Below are 20,369 nucleotides of genomic sequence, written 5' to 3'. Positions count from 1 at the left end.
ATACACATCCTTGAGTACTTTGGGCCCAAGCCATTAAAGGCTTTATAGGTAATAACCCACACTTGATATTTCGCTCAGAAATATATTGGCAGCCAGTGCAGTTGTTTCAAAATCTGTGTTAAATGATCCCTTTGAGTTGTCCAAGAGACTAGTCTGGCTCCCGCATTTTGTACCAGTTGTAGTTTCTGGACTATGTACAAAGGCATTGTACGTAAAGTGCATTACAGTAGTTGAGCCTGGAGGTTACCAGCATAGGCACCACTGTTTTTAAGGTTATTTACCACCAGAAATGGGCGTAGCTGACGTATCAGCCAAAGCTGATAAAAAGTGCTGCTGGCCACTGCCTCAAACTGCGAAATCAGAGTTTTGGATCCAGGAGCACTCCCAAGCTATGTACTTGATCTTTCAGGGGGAGTGTAACCCCATCCAGAATAGGCAGGTCTAAACTATCTCTCAAGTCTTGACTGCTCACAGTCAGTAGGTAAAGTGTGCCCTTGAGTTGGTGTTGACTCCTGGTGACTACAGAGCCCTGTGGTTTGGTAGAATACAGGAGGGGTTTACCATTGCCATCTCCCACGCAGTACGATGCCTTTCAGCATCTTCCTATATCGCTACTGCCTGATATAGGTGTTTCCCATAGTCTGGGAAACATCCCAGCAAGGATTCGAACAGCAACCTCTGGCTTGCTAATCAAGTCATTTCCCTGCTGCACCACCTCTCTTATTCAGATTCAGTTTATTATCCCTCATCCAGCCCATTACTGCCTCCAGCCAGGTATTTAGGGAAATTATGCCATTTCCTGATGAGGTTGATATGGAGAAATAATTTGGGTGTCATCAGCATATTGATAACACCCTGCACCAAATCTCCTGATTATCTCTCCCAACGGTTTCATGTAGATGTTAAAGAGCATTGGAGACAGTATGGAGCCTTGTGGAACCACGCTTTAGTTCTCGCTTTGCAGAGCAGCAGTATCCAAGTGACACCATCTGGAATCTACCAGAGAGGTAGGAACAGAACCACTGTAAAACATTGCCACCCAATCCCACCTTACTAATGCGACCCAAAAGGATACCATGGGATGGTATTGAAAGCTGACAAGAGATCCAAAAGGATCAGCAGAGTCACACTCCCTCTGTCAGTATTTAATTAGAGTTCATCCATCAGGCCAACCAAGGCAGTCTCAGCCTCATAGCCCACTTGGAAGCCAGTTTGAAATGGGTCTAGATACTCTGCATCATCCAAAACTGCCTGGAGCTTAGAGGCCACCACCCACTCAGTCACCTTGCCCAACCATGGAAGATTTGAAATGGGTCTGTAATTAGCTAACTCTGAGGGATCCGATGCAGGTTTCTTCAAATAAGGTCTAATAATAGCCTCCTTCACAAGGAGCCATCCTGCTCTCCCGCAGATAAGCATTTATAATATTTATCAGACCCTCTCTGATAATATAATTATCAGATGAGATGTTTGTTTGTTTGTTTGTTACATTTTATATCCCGCTCTTCCTCCAAGGAGCCCAGAGTGGTGTACTACATAAAGTTTCTTCTCACAACAACCCTGTGAAGTAGGTTAGGCTGAGAGAGAAGTGACTGGCCCAGAGTCACCCAGCAAGTATCATGGCTGAATGGGGATTTGAACTCTGGACTCGAGATAAGCCAGGCTGAGCAAGAGTCAAGAGAAGGGGTTGCATCTTTAAAGACTTTTTTAAAATTGTCAAAGATGGGGAGGCTCTTATTTCACTAGGGAGCGCATTCCAAAGCCTCGGGGCAGCAACGGAGAAGGCCCGTCCCTGAGTAGCCACCCGATGAGCTGGTGGCAAATGCAGACGGACCTCTCCTGATGATCTCAATGGGCTTTATGATACCAATTTCCATGGATGTTTTGATCAGTTTTTCTGTTTGTTACTGCCTTTCTCTGTAATACGAACCTTTCTCTGTAATACGAACCTTTCTCTTTCTCTAAATCACTTCAACTATTTTCTCCCTACAGTACTTCATTTGATTTGATTGTTTCTCCATATCTTCCTTATGGGCTGTATTGTTTGGTATTCTCTCAGTGGTTTTTAAAAAATTATTGGGCAGTGAACTGTGGGTGAACTTTTACTTAGCCACAACCTCAGAGCTATAGGACAATTTCCTTATGGGGCTGTAGCTCTCTGCTTCAGTGGTATGATAGCTGCTTGCTATTTATTCAATTTCTACAGCCCCAAGACAATATTTAAATGCAGTTCTGGGCTTTGAGCTAAGTAAGCAGCCTCCTTTTGCACATTGAATTTAACTGTGGAGGGGTGAATTAGGGCCATATTACATGCTTAGCTTAGCCCCAGTATCAACTAAATACAGGTGAAACTCGGAAAATTAGAATATCGTGCAAAAGTCCATTAATTTCAGTAATGCAAATTAAAAGGTGAAACTGATATATGAGACAGACGCATTACATGCAAAGCGAGATAAGTCAAGCCTTAATTTGTTATAATTGTGATGATCATGGCGTACAGCTCATGAAAACCCCAAATCCACAATCCCAGAAAATTAGAATATTTCATGGAACCAAGAAGACAAAGATTGTAGAATAGAACAATATCGGACCTCTGAAAAGTATAAGCATGCATATGTATTCAGTACTTGGTTTGGGCCCCTTTTGCAGCAATTACTGCCTCAATGCGATGTAGCATGGATGCTATCAGCCTGTGGCACTGATGAGGTGTTATGGAAGACCAGGATGCTTCATTAGCGGCCTTCAGCTCTTCTGCATTGTTTGGTCTCATGTCTCTCATCCTTCTCTTGGCAATGCCCCATAGATTCTCTATGGGGTCAGGTCAGGCGAGTTTGCTGGCCAATCAAGCACAGTACACTGTATACTTTTCAGAGGTCCGATATTGTTCTATCCTTCAATCCTTGTCTTCTTGGTTCCATGTAATATTCTTATTTTCTGGGATTGTGGATTTGGGGTTTTCATGAGCTGTACGCCATGATCATCACAATTATAACAAATTAAGGCTTGACTTATCTCGCTTTGCATGTAATGCATCTGTCTCATATATCAGTTTCACCTTTTAATTTGCATTACTGAAATTAATGGACTTTTGCACGATATTCTAATTTTCCGAGTTTCACCTGTATGCTTTACCTGGCACTAATGCTGGACAGGCTTGCAAGACGGGTTTGTTTTCCTGCTTTGCAAGGCTTTTGTCACATGGGCACTACCTCAAGAGACACCTTTTAAAGTGGTGATTCTCTTTTATTTAGCAGGGGAAGAGCAACTGGTGCTATCCCACCCCCAACACAGCATCCCTCCAGTGGCTGTTGTTGGTATCTGCCTTATTTTTCTTTTTAGATTGTGAGCCCTTTGGAGACAGGGGACCATATTATTTATGTATGTAAACTGCTTTGAGAACTTTGGTTGAAGAGCAGTATATAAATATCCATAGTAGTAGTAGTAGTAGTAGAATATTTCCTTGCCTTTCCTCTGAACCCTCAGGGGATAGTATGCATGATTTCCAAGACTCTTAGAGTGTGGGTGCCAGTGAAGGATATTTTCCACTCCTCTCTTGGCTCTGAGGACTTGCAAGCTAGGAGATATATCACAGGCATGGAGCAAAATGTGGGCTTGCCCTTGTCCTCTGCCCTTATGTTCCCAGGGTTCCATAGTAGCACAAGTGTGCAATCAAACTGTACCCCCTCCTGTTGATTTTTAGAGAATTTTCTCCCCTTTTTGAATGGCATTCCCCCCCCTCCCCTTTTTGAATGGCAATTTTCAGCAGGCATGTAAGTCTGTGTACCTCAGAGTTCCCCCAGGAGCATTCACAGACAGGGCTTTTAGTTCTTTTCTCCATCAGAACTTACTTACTTACTTATTTATTTACATTTCTAGCCTGCCCTGTACCCAAAGGTCTCAGAGCAGGTTACAATAAAACCAATATAAAACAATTAAAATTCAGCATCTTAAAATCAAATATACAGTGTAAAATACAGTGCCTGAGAGGGGAAGAACCACTACATCTCTAGTCAAAGGCCAGGGTAAAGAGGTGCATCTTCACTCTTCTCCTGAATATGCACAATGTCAGAGTTTGGTGCACCTCAGAGGAAAGGGCATTCCACAACCTAGGGACTATCTCTGTACAGAAAGGGCCGTAGTTGGTGGACAAGCCTAAGTCGAAAATAGGCACTCCTGGCCACTGTTGCCACCTGGGGCTGATAGCAATGAATCCAGGAGTACATCCAAGCTATGCACCTGTTCCTTCTGGGGTACTACCACCCCCTTAAGAACAGGATGTCTCTTCACTTCATGGATTCAAGAGTCTCTGACACACAGCACCTCCATCTTATCTGGATTCAGTTGCAATTTATTGGTCCGCCTCCAGGTAACAGTCAAGCACCTCAACCACCTCTTCTGATTGAAATGGAATAGAGAGATAGAGCTGGGTGTCATCAGCATACTGGTGGCACCACACTTCCTGATGACCTCTCCCAGCAGCTTCATATAGATGTTAAAGAGCATAGGGGATCAGATCAACCCCTGAGGAAACCTCACAGGTCAACTCCCAGGGAGCCGAACAAAATTGCCCCATGGCAACTCTTTGACCCTGGAGATAGGAGCAAAACTACCGCAATGCAGTGCCTCCAACTCCTGAAGCCTTTCCAAAAGGATACCATGGTCAACAGTATCAAAAGCCGCCAAGAGATTGAGGAGAATCAGCAGGGTAGCACTGCCCCTCTTCCTCTCCTGGTAAAAGTAATCAACCAGGGTGACCAAGGCCATTTCGGTGCTGTGACCAGGCCTGAAGCCGGACTGGAATGGATCAAAATAATCAGCTTCCTACAAGTATGCCTGAAGCTGAGTCTCCATCACCTTCTCCAGTACCTTGCCAAATAATATTTGCAATTGGGCGATAGTTACTCAATGCTTCCAGGTCTGGGGAGGATCTCTTAAGGAGGGGCTGCATCACCCCCTTTTAAAGAGCTGGTGGAACACCCCCCTCCCACAACAAGTCCTTAACCACTCCCTCAGCCCACCCGGCTATAACCCTTCGACTAGGTCGTATCAGCCATGATGGGCAGTTGGCCAGACCCCTACAAGCAGCCTGTCCACATCCTCAGACCGCAGTAATTGAAATTGATCCATAGCAACTGAACCAGACAGTTCTCTGGATACCTCCATGAGATCATCCTGAGACATGGCCTCAAACTTCATGCAGATATGAATGATTTTATCCTGAAAGTGCCTCACAAATTTATCCCAGGAGGGTATGTCTTCTCACATCAGCCAGATTCACACTGAAGTCCATGCAAGATTTTGGGGAGCACTTCTGTAGTGACCAGCCTCCCCTCACCCTAAAGAGTTAACAGGAAGGGAGCTTCGTCTTGACTGACAGGCTGGTGAATTCCAGGGTTCAGCCAATCAGCACACCAGATGGATGGGACCTAGAGCGCTGTTGCCAGGAAGAAGGGAGTTCTTTTTTAGAGAAAGAGGCTAGGTGGGAGGTGCACAGGAGGACGTGCAGCCATGGAGGTTGGCTGCAGGAAAATAACTCTGCAGATCCTTGAAAGATAGGAGGGCACCTTGGATTATCAGGAGTTTGAATTCAAGGAAAAGAGAAGTTTCGTCTAGAGGAAAGTTTGTTTAGTCAGAGTTTGCATTAGAGAAATTATATTTCTTTGGTATGTGTGCTTTTGCATATTCCTGATACTGTTCTGTTATTGTTTACCTGTAACGTAATTAAAATAATAAACACTAGCCTACGCGCATCCTACTTAGGGCGTTGCAAAAGACTCTATAAACATTTATGCGTGCATTAAGACAACCTATTTTTTGTAATCTTCTAAGTATTTTTAAATCACCTAATGGCGCAGCGGGGAAGTAACTTGCCTGGGGAGCAAGAGGTTGCTGGTTCGAATTCCCCCCGGTGTGTTTCCCAGACTATGGGAAACACTATATCGGGCAGCAGCGATATAGGAAGATGCTGAAAGGCATCGTCTCATGCTGCACAGGAGATGGCAATGGTAATCTCCTCCTACCAAAGACAACCATGGGGCTCTGTGGTTGGCAGGAGCTGACACCAACTTGACGGCACAACTTTACCTTTTAAGTACTTTTAGCTGTATTTAAAAGCCTCAGATGGAAGCAGTTTGTAGTAATTGAATAAAATTGGGGTTTTTTTTAGTTCTTTTCTTTTTACAAGCCTCTCCGAGTTTATTTTTAACTCAGGGAACGGGGGGCTGAAGGTGGGGTTCTCTGGTGCAAACACATACTCAAACGTTCAGCAGCTATCAGTTTTCTCACCACATGTAGGCTTGCACATGGAAGATTTTTGTACTTATCCAATAACAAACTAAAGAGTGTTTTCCCTGGGATTTTCACCCCAAGCCCAGAGAGGTTTAAGCTCTGTCGATAAGAAGGGTGGTGGCGGCAGCATTCTGAACCTACCAATAATACAGAATAGTTTTAGGAGAAGCCTAGCCAAGCAGCTCAACCAGGGATGATTCAGCATTTATTTCCCTCCACGTGAGCTTGCTGTGAGACAAAGGCTTTAATATAGCAATAGCACTTACATTTATATACCGCTCTATAGCCGGAGCTCTCTAAGCGGTTTACAATGATTTAGCATATTGCCCCCAACATTTCTGGGTACTCATTTTACCAACCTCGGAAGGATGGAAGGCTGATTCAACCTTGAGCCCCTGGTCAGGATCGAACTTGTAACCTTCTGGTTACAGGGTGGCAGTTTTACCACTGCGCCACCAGGGGCTCCTAATATGCTACAACTTCTCACACAATCCAGGTTTTTCATTGTGCATTGAAGTGAAGACATGATCTATGTCTGGGGTAAAAAAAAAAATCCACTTTTTGTGTCAGTTTTCTGGGGCATAATCGAAATTGCGGGAAAGCCTGCTATCTGGGAAACCTCCGGGTATAAAGAAACCTCTGCTATGTCGGTTAGTGACTGTGTTTTTTGCTTCTAAACCAGATGGTACAGGGCTACTGACTTGATTGTCAAAAGGAATGATACTTGACACGGTTAGTGACTGTGTTTTTTGCTTCTAAACCAGATGGCACAGGGCTACTGACTTGATTGTCAAAAGGAATGATACTTGACACTTAACACAGCATTTCAAAGTATGTTTGTGTAACGGATTATAGCCTTTCTCTCAAAGCAAGCTCACGGTGAAGGGAAGGAAAAATCCTGAATCATCCCTGCTGAGCCCTCTGGCAAATGCTACTCCTAAAACTTTTCTGTACTTTTTGGTAGGTACTGAGGGCTGCCACCATCACCCCTCTCTATTACAGAGCTTAAACCTCCCTGGGCTTGGGGTGGAAATGCCAGGGGAAACACTTTCTTTTGCTATTTGAAAAGTACAAAAAACCTTCCACTTGCAAGCCTACGCATGTGGAGAAAACTGATAGCCATTGACCAACTGAAGCTTGTGTTGCACTGGAAAAAAAGCCCTCTTTTAGTCCTCTCTTCTCCTGAGTTAAAAAGCCACTCGGATGAGGCTTGTAAAAGAAAAGAACAAAAAGAAAAAGTTTTATTCAAATGCCACAGACTGCTTCCGTCTGAGGCTTTCCCAGCTTTTAGTTACAGGTAAAAATACTCAGTAAGTTACAAGAATACTTCAAAAAGCTCCCCTGATGAAGTTGGGACCACAATTTAAAATCGTGGTTACCCATTTGCAAGTAACAGGCATGTGGGAAAATACAAAATCACAATTAAAACTTAGAGTCTTTTACAGTGCCCTGGCTGGATGGGCGAAGGCTAGTGTTTCTTCGTTTAGTTACGTTGCAGATAAACAATACTAGACCAGTATCAGGGATATACAAAACACACACAAAAGAAATAGAAAGTCTAATGCAAAAACTGACTAAACAAACTTTCCCTAGACTAAACTTCCCAAAGCCCTGGCTTTCTTTGTCTTGAACTCGCCAAAACTCTGGTTGAGAATCAAGCCCCTGCAGTCCTATCTTCCAAGGTCTGCAACCATCCTTCTGCAGCCAAACTCCATGGCCACATGTCCTGCTCCCATCCCCAGTCTGCTTCTTCTTACAAAGGAACCTTCTCTTCCTCCCAACTGCTCTCTGAAGTCCCACCCACCAGGTATACTGATTAGCTGAGCCCTGGAATTCACCAGCCTGTCCATCAGGACAGGGTTCACTTTCGGGTAACTCTTTAGGGGAAGCCTGGCTGGTCACTACAGTTTGCATTCCTTATCTTGCCTGATGTGTTGTCATGAGAACCAGTATTGTAATTCTCTTCCTATCTTCTATCAACTCTTCTCTTAATTTTCTTTCCCCTTTTCTGTGCACTCTGCTTCACCTTGGAGTTGCCAGCATCCTATAAGCTTATTTTATTTTATTTAAATTTCATTTAAATTCTTACTGTTTTTAATGGTAAGAATGCTTGAAGACCAGTGGAGCAAACTAAAAGTCAGCATGGACTTGTCAAAAACTGGATTGTGCTACATTACCCTAATTTCCTCCTTTGGCAAGGTCTTATGCCGTGTAATACTGTGACATCAGTAAGTCATTTGACTGAGTCCAGCATGACATTTCTTAAATGAGCCCAGGGAAATACTGGAAGGAAAAATGTTATTTGTAAAAAAATATCTCAGGCTTTGTTTATATGTGATGTTTTTCGCCTGGAAACTACAATGTCCTTTCTCCTCAGAAGTGTATATCCATTATTTTGATTTTCCTTGGACTTGTCCACTGGCAGTGATTCACTGAAACATGTGTGGAAAATAACCTCTGTAAAGCCTAAAACAAAGTGTTTGTTGGTTGAGATCTAGAGAATGACAAGCAGAAGAATAAATACTGCTTGCACAATTCTGCATGTAAATGCTTATGATCTGGCACAAGCTGAATGCATAACTAGCTGAAATGGGTATATGGCTTGTGCAAGGATTCATGTGCCTACATGCAGATGGGGAGTTTTAATGCAGCTTTATTCACAAACTACTTGTATCAACAGTTTGCTCAAGGAAAATGTCCACTCTTCAGGAAGAAACCTGTTTCCATATGCAGAAACAGAACTTTAATTTCCAGCTATTAGGTGATACAGATTTATATAACAGAGGGAAACTGAATTCCAACAAGATGGAGGTGCTAGCTTGTGGTCAAGCTAACTTGTAGGGGACCTGATTGGGGAACAGGGATTCAGCCTGTTTTCCATGGGGTTGCACTCCCTCTGAAGAAATGGTTGTACAGCTTGGGAGGCTTATGGACCCAGCTTTGCTTCTGGAGGACCAGGGGGCAGCCATGGCCAGGAGTGCCTTTATACAAGTGCTTCAGCTTCTGGGCCAACTGTAGTCCTTGCCTGAGAAAGCAGATTTTGCCACTGTCGCCCTCGATTAGACTACTGTAATGTGCTCTACATGGGGTTGCCCTTGAAAAGTATGCAGAAACTCTCAGTAGTTCAAAATGCGGCAGCAGGGTTGTTAAAGGGGTCTCTTGATTGAAGCACATAACACCAATCTTCAATAAACTATGTGGACTCCTTATTTGTGTTCACTTGAAGGTGCTGGTTACCTTTTTAAAGTTCTCTGTATTTTGTGCTCTGGATAGATTAGGGACCGCCTCATGCTACATGATTTGGCTCACCCATTAAGATCTTTTGCAAGGGAAGGGACCTACTTGTTCTTGTCTTGCCTCTGTAACTAGTGAGAAATGGTTTCTGCTGTTGGAATTTTTTCTGGTCGTCTTGATTTTTTAAATTATATGATTGTTTTTATTATTGTTCAAATTGTGTATTTGTATGATGTATTCATGTGTGTTAATTTTATTACTTTTGTTACTTGATCTGCCTTGGGATCATTAGTGAAGGACAAAATATAAATAAAATAAATGTGGGCCCTAGATTAAAAGAATGTTCTGACCTGCATTGAACCTGGGGATAACTGGAAACAGAATCTGTTTCCACTCTAGCCTTCCACTCTAGTTCTAAAGACTTTGGGATACAGGCCAAATAAAATTAATAGGACTTGGTAATCATGATTAACTTGTCTTGTTTATTTCAATAGTGCTTAGCTATGATTAACTTAGTTTGAATCCTGCCCATTAAGTATTATTTAGATCTGTTGAAACCAGTGCAGAATACTTGAAGATGGCATGTTTAGCGTTGAGGTTTCAGTAGCCTGCCAGTTCATCACTCATTGGTACATGGCTAGCAAACTTTCCAAAGATGAGTTGGCACAAATAGATTCTCCTCTTCACAATATTAGATGAAGGGATCGGCAGTGTGCCTAGATCCACAAAAAGATGGATCATTTCCACAAAGAATTGAATGTTTTTGGTGTGTGGGATTATACTGTAGTTTTGTCTAGGTAGATTAGCAAATCAATCTGTTGTCAATGGGATTAATTTTATGAGGAATGTACGGAGTCACACGGAAAAGCAAAATCAAATCCACAATCCATCAAGATATTTGACAGAGGAAAGCTGGTGATTTTTGTGACAGCATGAAGAGAGAAGGAGTGCCCTGCTATTTTTTCCTCCTCTGTATTTTAAGGATCACAGGTAGCTTTTCCTAGTCAATTAAATGCATAGCCTGGGTAAACATTTTCATTCAGAAGCAGTTTTAAAAGGTTAATTTTAGTGATTATACTTGTCACATGACATTATGTAATCTATACTTGCAGCAGCTAGAATTCTGTATGCTTAACTTCCTTATACAAGACTATAACTATGAGTACCAGTTACTACATGCTTGTCATCCCATTCTGTAGTTTCCCCCCATTTAACTATAGAGATAGCAGAAATATCTTGCCTTGGAAAAACAGAGTAAAGAGTGAATGTGGGCATGTATCAGTTGCTATGAGGAAAAATGTGTCCCAGAGTCATTGGACAAGATTGCAGGCATAGTAAGATTCCCTCTACCTTTAGTAGACATTGCCCCCTTGTGTTCAGTTTGCCTTCCCAGCCCGAGCACAAGAGGAACGTTGAGCTTCTCGGTATTCTGAAAATGTTACCAAATTACAGCTAAGTTATATTCAGGATTTGGCAATAGGATCATGGGCAATGAAAGAATTTTTCTCTTCCATACATTCCAGCGATGCATACATGGAGCTGATTTCATATGTTTCGTCGCTTCTGCTGTGCAGATTTTTTGAAAATTGCTTATGATGTGCTATGGAGTGCCTAACCACACTCCCCCCCCCCCCCAAAAAAAGACTGAAGCAGAGATGCAGTGGAAGAGAGGGGTGCTTAACCCTTTTCTTATCAGTTGCTTCTGTTCTCTTCTCTCTCACTCCCTGGAAGGAGCGAAAAAGACTGTTTGCATTTAATTACAGTTCTTCACATATAATGTGTATTTAAACAATTAAGTAATTCTGTATATCAGATTGCCCCTCCAGGCAGCGGCCCCTCCTCCCAGTGGACAAGCTGGTCCGCTGTTGCCACAGCCTCCTCTTCTTCCTCCTCCCAACGGCCGGACCAGCCCTCTGCCACCTCCTGCTCCCGGCGGCCGGCCCAGCCCGCCGCTGCTGCCTCCTCTTCCTCCTGGCAGCCAGGCCAGCCCGCTGCCGCCACCTGCTCCCTGCTATTTCCTCCCCTGTCCCATCTCTGTCGCTATCCAGGCAGCTGCTCGCAAACTCTCGCAAGAGCTGCCATGCATGGGATTAGCAACAGGTACATTTACGAGAACTAACTATATAGAAGAGTGATTGAATGTGTATTAGAACCCTGCAACAGAAGCTAAACTCCATATTTTGAATAAGATAATAAAGCTGCAAATCATCACTTCTTAAAATATCAGTGAATGAATGAAGACACAGTTCTATTCCATATAATAATTCTGTGTTCCAGCATGTAGATAAGTTGTCGCAGATAAAAAGGATAAACTGCAACAATGGAAGAAAATAGACATCTTCTTATGTTGGCTCTGAATGTTATAAGTAAAATTAATTTTCTTTTTTAGTCAAACAGGCAACCAGCTAAATTGAACTTACTAACCTGCCAGGTGAAACCAAATGCTGAAGACAAGAAATCATTTGACCTGATATCACGTATGTTATATTTAAAGTTAATTAGCATTTGTATCCTATCTAGTCATTTGCACTGGGTTTAGACAGATAGTTATTCTAAGTCACACATTTTACATATCAATACCCTCTAGATAATTTTTAATAAGCTAGTTAACTGTTATTATTGGTTCTTGGTATGATCAAAATGTTTCCTACTGAAAACAGATACTTTATAGATTTGTAGGCTTTGACATGAGTCCTCAGTCATGAAATGTATTTTAGTAGCCAAAGTTTTGAAACTTTAAGCAACTTAATGTAAAACCTTTTAGCTGTGTTCAATATTTTGAAGTTTGTATGTTTGTATTCCAGATAACAGAACATACCACTTTCAGGCAGAAGATGAACAAGACTACGTAGCGTAAGACTGTTTTCTTTCCTTTACTCAGTAAAAAAGTTTTATTTTGTTTTCCTATAAAATTGCTTGCACAGCATTTGTTTAGAGCCATTTCACACATTTTGACTGGGGTCCCGGGAAGATCATGGCCGCATTCAATGTAATACAAAGCCGGAGGTGATTGGACCCATGGTTAATTTTTCAAACTGTGAATTGTATCACAGACATTCGTCCAACCATGGTCTGGTTTCAGGACTGAGGGGCCCCTTTTTACTCCTGGTCCGCCGAGGTTGGATCCCAGCAAGCTCCATAGCGCTGGCATCACCAGACTGTGGGCAAAGCATCAGCACATCACAGGAGTGGCTGCCATTAGCCACAATCCAATCCTAAAAGGGGCATGCCAAGCACGATTGTGCTTTTTCGGAACAGTTTGCCTGCCTTCGGCATGGAAGAGGCATTTAAATCACTTAAATGCCAAGCCATGACAGCACTTCTTATGACAGTAATAAGAAGCACTTATTACTGCCCTCCTAAGAGCCCCCAAACAAAACTGTCCTGCACAAGCACGATTTCTGGGGGCAGGGAGCTGTAGATCTGGGGGGTGGGGATACTATTTCTTATTACTCAGGAAAGGGAAGGGAACATAATGATTTCCTAGGAGGGGATATGTATATGAGGGAATGCAAAGGATCCTGGGGTCAGGACTCAGTCTTCCATCAGACTGCATGCTTATGAGTTGAGCTAACCCAGCAATGGCAACCCCACTTGCATGGGGCCCCTGCTCTCTCTGGTTAATGACAGAATTTTTGCACTGCAACCCCCTCCTCACCTGGAAGCCTTGCGGAGATCCAAAGGAGATTGTGACACTCAATGTGTCAGAGCCTCACTGTGTGTTTGGACAGCGTAAACACCGGGTGCAGAGACAGCTCTTTACACTGATACAAAATCCCCGGGTTCGGACTGGCATTGCGCCGTATGCAGACCTGCCACCATGGGCAATTGTGGGTGAGGGATGCCCCGATTTCCAGCAATCCAAGGAGAGTGGTGTTGCCATTTGGGAACACAAGCAAGGTTGGGCATGTCCAAATGACTAAATGTGCTGGCAGAGGGCACACTTTGACATCTTTTTGGCAGCAGTTGCCAAGATAGGGAGAGCAGTTTCCGGGGAAGCCGTCCTCGTTTTTTTCCTATATAGAGCAACCTGGCTTAGCGGAATCTGCCATCCAGCCCCCATGGCCTGGCACTCTCTTGAGAGAGCAGTCCATGGAAGAAGGGGATGTCATCGCACATCAGCTATTTGACTCGACACCCCTGTCCCCACAAATGGATCTTCTCATGAGTTGCGAGGGGTTGTCCCCATGCCCTTACACTCTCATGAGTGAGTGGTCTGCTCAATCAGCATCCATCATTATCAGAGAGGAATCTCCCCTCTCAGTGTTGGCAATGCTTTTCCTATTGCCCAAGTGTTGGCAATGCTTTTCCTATTACCCTTCTCATGAGTAAACCTGTGGACCACAGAGGTACCCCCAAGGGGAGGGGGATGGGCCCTCTTCCCCAACATCATCATATTAGCCATTCAAGAATCCCTGGTTGAGGCTGCCCAGTAAACTGGGTCCAGGTATCGCTTCCCAACCATATGTTTCCATCCCAGCACTCAAATGGGATGTCCTGCTTATGTTGCCACCAGGAGTTCTTGTGAACATACATCTTTGTTGCTTCATTTTTGGGGAGCAAAGCACTTAGTGCCTGTCCTGTCATCCCATCCCCCCTGCTTTCCAGGAGAGGGGGAGCAAGAGACAGAGTGGAAAGAGGACATGTCCCTGTGTGACTTTGACGTTTGACAGGCTGACAAGCTTAGGCTGGGATGTGATGGCATCCCTGTTGCCGAGCAACTGCTTTGTTGTATCGAAGACGGGGCGAGTGCTCAGAGAGGCAGCAAGCGAGAAGCATTGCAGGCACTGAGTGGGTGAGATCCTGGGTATGTCTGTGCCACCATATCTCTGATTGCAGTTCCAGAAACTGCACGGAACCACGGTTATGGCGCTGTCTATGTTTGGACGTAACGCTAAGGTGGCCAAACCTCTGGTTTCAGTTGCAAAACTTTGTGCAAACTGAAGGCTCAAATTTGAAGTTTGTCGAGGGAAACCACACATCAGTTGTGCTAAATAACCATGGTTGCACACATTTAGACGTAATGAAGTACCAATCTCTGCCCTGTTTAGCTCTGGTTTCGTGTTACATTAAATATAGCCCATGTTAGTTTGCTAAGCACCTCTATGGATTCATGGGGAACAGTGTTCACCAAATGTTCCCTTCCTGTGCCAGTTTCTCACACCTCATTGAATGCCTTTTGAAGGTTCCTTTGACCTTGGAGAAGGTGACCATTTGGGGATTACAGGGGACTGTTTGCATGTAAGGTGGTTTGGCTCCTGGCCTGTTCTTATGTGTAGGAATAAAAACAGAACTCATCCTTGAGACAGACAGACATCGGTTAGCTGCGGCTTTTCACAGCATGTGCACACAGTGTCTGCTATGTTCACCACCACATAATATGGTTTGATATCATGGTTTATTCACTTATTCATATTTGGATGAAACAAGAAAATGTAGCTAAGCCATGGAGAGGGGAGCCCAAGGCTTATGCACATAATGCTAAACCGTGGTTTAGCGTCGTCTCTACACCAGGCCTCTGTGTTTCCTTCTCTCCACAGGGAGAGAGCTTAGAACAAGGACCAAGTCCTTAATGCTGCCACTTGCCTGTGACCCCTGGGCTCCGAGGACCAAAAGAAGCAGTGATTGCTTGTTATGTCCACTTTTTCCCTGTAAAGGGAGCTGAACCACATAATAGGATCCCATTCACTATAGCAATCAGAACTTGCCTTAAATCCCTTTAAAGCAAATGGGTGAGAAAGGGAGCTGTGCTCCCAGTTCCTATTGCACTTGTAGATCTACATTTTCCAGAGAACAATTACTACTGAGAACCAGATTACTGACACATTGGAAGACTCATAACTTGTTAAGTTGTCTTTCCCCCCTCATTATTCACCTCATTATTTCACCTATGGTAATCTTTCATTAGCATTTGTAATTGGAGAAAAAGATGCTGTCTGACATTCTTTGCGCTGGAACACTGGTGTTGGAGCCCTGCCAGGGCTGCTGCACACCATGAGAAGCAGCCCTGATTTTGTGACGGTGGGAAGTTGTGCAGTGACCTAAAACAGTATGCAGCACTTGCTTCATTTCCAATGGAAAGTAGTGCTGTGGAAATGCCAATGCGCTGTTTAGGCCATTGTGCAATTTTCCACCTTTGCAACACCACGAGGCTGCCTTTCATATTGCACAGCAGCCCCAGCGGGTTCCTCAAACTGGTGTTCCCCTTCATGGAAAGTCAGCCAGTGTAGGGAAGCAATTGCTTTGAGATTCATTTGAAAGAAGGGAGTAAGCCAAAGATTACTATAAACATTTTCAAATTACTTTTTTATATTTAACACTAGCTATCTCTTCTAAATAGCGACAGAGAAGCTTCCTATAGTTTGGAATAGATGAGCCTTTGGCTCAGTACAGCAGGGCTCCTTGCCGACCTTCTTGCAAAAATATGTAAATATCCCTACAGTCAGGCTCTGTACCAGAAGACTGGAAAGTAGCCAATATAACACAGGTTTTTAAAAAATGGATCTGGGGGGGATGTGGGAAATTATAGGCCAGTTAGCCTAATGTCTGTTCTGGACAGATGTATGGAAAGCATTCTCAAAGATAAAATTGTTAAGCATATAGAAGAATAATAGGGATGTGTGAAACGATTCGGCTACAAAATGATTTGTACCTTAATCTGGCTGATTCGGGTGATTTGTAGACAAAACAAGTCACCCCTGTCCTCAATTGCTCAGATTCAGGTACAAAACAAATCACCCCAGATTCAGACCCGAAAATTTCAGAGATTCGGACCTTCATTTTGTGGCCAAAGTGGGTTGGGTGTTAGTGCCCAATGGGTGGAAGCTACCACTCAAATTTCAAAGAAATTGGGCAAAGGGGTGATTTTTAAATGATTTTTGAAGTTGTCATGTCTTTAGGGCAGAAAAGGGGTTTCAGGGGCAGAAGAGTGGGTCAGGTGGTAGTGCCCCAATGGGTGCCTGCTACCACCCAGCTTTCAAATAAATTGGTGAAAGGGGTGATTTTTAAAGAATTTATTTTGAAATTTGGGTGGTAGCTCCCATCCATTGGGCACTACCACCCACACCACTCTTTTGCCCCTGGGACCCCTTTTTGGGGGGTGATTTGATTCGGGTACAAATCAAAATGAAAAAATCAATTCGTGTACATCCCTAAAGAATAGGCCCTGCTGAAGGACAACCAATTTGGCTTCTGCAAAGGGACATCTTGCCTCAGCAACCTTTTGGTGTTCTTTGAGAGTCAAAAGGTGTGTGAATTAAGGTACTGCTATTGACATAGTATATTGGGACTTGCAAAAAGATTTTGACATAGTTCCTCATCAAAGACTCTTGAGAAGACTTAGCAGCCATGGGAAAAGGTAAGCAGTGAGTTGGCCAAATCTGCAGATGGCACCAAACTCTAGGGTAGTGAAATCCCAAAAGAAATTGCGAGGAGCTCCAAAAGGAACTTGCCAAACTGGGGGAGTGGACAACAAAATGGCAGATGCGGTTCAGTGTTAGCAAGTATAAAGTGATGTATATTGGGGCAAAAAAACCTGATGCCAGTGACTGACCAGGAGAGGGATTTTGGAGTTGTGGTGGATAGCTCATTGAAAGTGTTGACTCAGTGAGCAGCAGCTGTGAAAAACGCCAATCCCATGCTCGGAATAATTTGGAAGGAGATTGAAAATAAAACTGCTAATGTCATAATGCCCTTATAAAAATCTATGGTGCGGCCACATTTGGAGTACTGTGTGCAGTTCTGGTTACTATACCTTTAAAAGGACATTATAAAACTGGAAAAGGTGCAGAAGACTGCAACCAAGATGATTATGGGTCAGTGTTGACTCCTGAGACCACAGAGCCATGTGGTTGTCTTGGTTTACCATTGCCTTCTCCACAGAAGTGGTTTACCATTGCCTTCTCCCGTGCAGAATGAGATGATGCCTTTCAGCATCTTCCTATATAGCTTCTGCCCAATATAATACTTGGGGCTTTTTAGTTTAGAAAAAGGACAACTGAGGGGAGGCATGATTGGAGGTCTATAAAATTATGCATGGTGTGGAGAGAGAGACATTTTTCTCTCTTTCTCATAACACTAGAAAAAGGGGTCATCCCATGAAAATGATTGCCAAGAAATTTGAGACCCACAAAAGGAAGTACTTTTGAAATACATTTTCACACAATGCATAATTAACCTGTAGAATTTTCTGCCACAAGATGTGGTGGCAGCAGCAAGCCTGGATGGCTCTAAGAATGGCTTAGCTATAGTGATTCTATATAATAAAACCCTAAGGTACCTGCGTCCGTGTCTCTTGCGGGTGTTCTGCGCATGCGTAGCGCGTTGGAACTCTCATGAGATTCTGCGAGAATTCCAATATGCTGCCCAGTAACAGCCGGAACGAAGGCAACAACTGAAACGGAGGACGAGGGAAGAGGAGGACGGGGCTCCCGAAAATGGCAGGGAGGGAGCTGAGGAGAAGGACGGGTGGTGGGCGAAGCCCCGCTGCCCTTTGGAAGGTCAAAGGAAGAGGAGGACAAGGGAAGGGGAGGACGGGGCTCCCGAAAATGGTGGGAAGGGAGCCGAGGAGGAGAACAGAGGACTGGGACGGGAAGGGAGCCGAGGAGGACAGGTGGTGGGCGAACCCCCGCAGCACAGCGCCTCCGACACCGCCTCGCCGCTGCCCGCCGCCGGGCTCAGCACCTGCTCTTGCGAGCCATCATAAAAGCCACACAGAAGCTGAGCTGCAGCCCGCAAAGGAGACAGGTTCTGGGGTCAAGGTTCGGGCCTGAAGGTGGAGGAGGAAATGGTTTTTACTCCAAGGCTGGTGGGGGTCAGAAGGGGAGAAGCAGGGTGGAGCCCCACATGGCAGATTGAACCTGGTGGAGATGCGCTCATGGCTCCGGAGACACAGCGCGACTCGGCCCACCCAGTCCCTTGAAGAAAGACTGTTCTTGCAAACATTTCTACACAACTCTTCTAGCGCCCGTTAATGTAACGGGCTTCATGTCTACTAGTATATATATATATATATATATATATAATCACCCTTTGAACTTACTTCCTTCTCATCACGCAGAAAGAGAGAAAAGATGGAATAGTTTACTTTCTTGAGCTCAGGCACCTGCCTACTTTGCCCATATGAAATTCTGCTTGGGATTATCTTTGGGATTTATGTGAACACTCTGAAATACAAAACACAAGTTGCACTTCCTCTTTCCATACTGTCAGGATAATGTGCTAATAGGAAGAAATGTGTGAGCAATCCAAGTGTTCAGTACTTGCTCTCTGTCACTAAGGAGAGGCACAACCTGCTGGTAGAATGCTCTATTAAGGAGGAAGCAGAAAAAACCAAGGCCATTCAGCATACTACCACAATATCTCAAGCTAGTAGTATTTCCCATTTCAGGAAACCCTCAGATTTACAACACAGTTGGTTCCTGGAAACAGTGTCTTAAGTGAAAACATCTTTGCTCAGAACCTCTTTTCCCCATAGGAAACAATGTTATGAATAGGGATTTTGTTTCTAAACCAAGGCCATATACCCTATTTTTTTCCTACTGCTGTCAAAGTTGATGGTGTATCGTTCATTGATATGCAGTGGAGAAGCTGGTGATGGAGAATCGGAAGCTGTTCGCCCCATCATAGGAATGGAACTGCAGCTTAGTGGTAAAGTGTCTGCTTGGATGCAAAAAGGATGCAAGATCCTAGGCCCGATCTCTGGCATCTCCAGATAAGACTGGGAAAACTACTACCTAAAAGCTTGGAGAGCTGCTTCCGGTCAGCGTAAACAACACTGAGAGAGATGGACCAATGGTCTGACTTAATATAAAGCAACTTCTTATAATCTTACGTTTTACCCACTCCCTTCCCAGTCCCTTCCTAGCTCTTTCTCACTCTTCTGAGGGAGGGAAGGAGGCAGGCAGCTGGGTAGTTCATCTCCATCTCTTCCTTCTACTGGCAGATGGTTAGAAAGGGAGGGAAGGAAGGAGGGTGGAGCAGGGAGTGGTTTGTGGGGAGGGAATAAGCCAAGCTCTTTCTTCTTGCCATTATGGTACGACAGCTGAGCCTGAAGGAGGAGGAGTTGAAGTAGCAGTGGTGACAACTGCCTAGAGCCTTTGGAGTCAGGCAGTATATAAATTAAATAAATAAAACAGAGGGAGCCTCTTGGATGGGTGAATTAGTCAATTCTTTGACAACTAGAGCATCACCTGCCACCAAAGACTACCAGTCTCAATGACAATGTGAGCTTGAACTGCCATTGTCAACGCTGCCGCCTTTAGCCTACTAACGCAGCAGCCATCTAATGGATTCTCCCCTCCCATGGAAAGTGTTGTAAGTTGAAATACAGTGATAATGTTGAAACAAAGTGGCAGTTTTCAAGTGTCTTAAGTGCCATTAGTCTTAACTTGAAGTGTCTTAAGTGGAGTACTGCCTGTAGTTACAATACAAATCAGTAGAATAAAGGAACTTTATTCAACTTCCGTGGCCTGGAATGTGTTTGCTGCTAAATGTATTGTTTAATAGTGTCAATGCTAAATTGAATTTCTTAGACCTGCAAATAAAACTGAGATGCTTGCTGGATTTAGCAGCAATAAAATTAATGAAAACTAATGACATTTTCCTGCCTTAGAAATTTAAACCAGCGTTACAAATAACTGTAGTGCTTTTCAGCTGCAATTTTTATAAGTAATTCAGACTATTACTTACAAATGAATCAAACAGCATCATGTCCTCTGTGAGATGTTTTTAATTTGGCTTGCAACATATTTGTTTTATTAATTGAAAATGAATGGAAGCATTGCAGTTTTTAAACATATCAGGATATATATACCTCAAGTAAAATGCTATCTAAAATGTGCCTGTTA

General features: G+C 43.8%; 1 protein-coding gene across 8 annotated transcripts in view; it reads left to right on the top strand.

Annotated features, from left to right (window-relative positions):
* Nucleotides 1–20,369, top strand: part of ASAP1 (ArfGAP with SH3 domain, ankyrin repeat and PH domain 1) — a 246,538-nt gene that overhangs the window by 184,926 nt on the left and 41,243 nt on the right. For all 8 annotated transcript variants that reach the window (XM_053243643.1, XM_053243642.1, XM_053243637.1 and 5 more), the window contains 2 exons: nucleotides 11,912–11,999; nucleotides 12,327–12,375. In XM_053243643.1, coding sequence (XP_053099618.1) covers nucleotides 11,912–11,999; nucleotides 12,327–12,375 — 137 coding nt within the window. The remainder of the gene's footprint in view (nucleotides 1–11,911; nucleotides 12,000–12,326; nucleotides 12,376–20,369) is intronic.

Source organism: Hemicordylus capensis, chromosome 4, assembly GCF_027244095.1.
Source record: "Hemicordylus capensis ecotype Gifberg chromosome 4, rHemCap1.1.pri, whole genome shotgun sequence".
Lineage (NCBI taxonomy): Eukaryota > Metazoa > Chordata > Lepidosauria > Squamata > Cordylidae > Hemicordylus > Hemicordylus capensis.
This window is presented reverse-complemented; position numbering and strand designations above follow the sequence as displayed.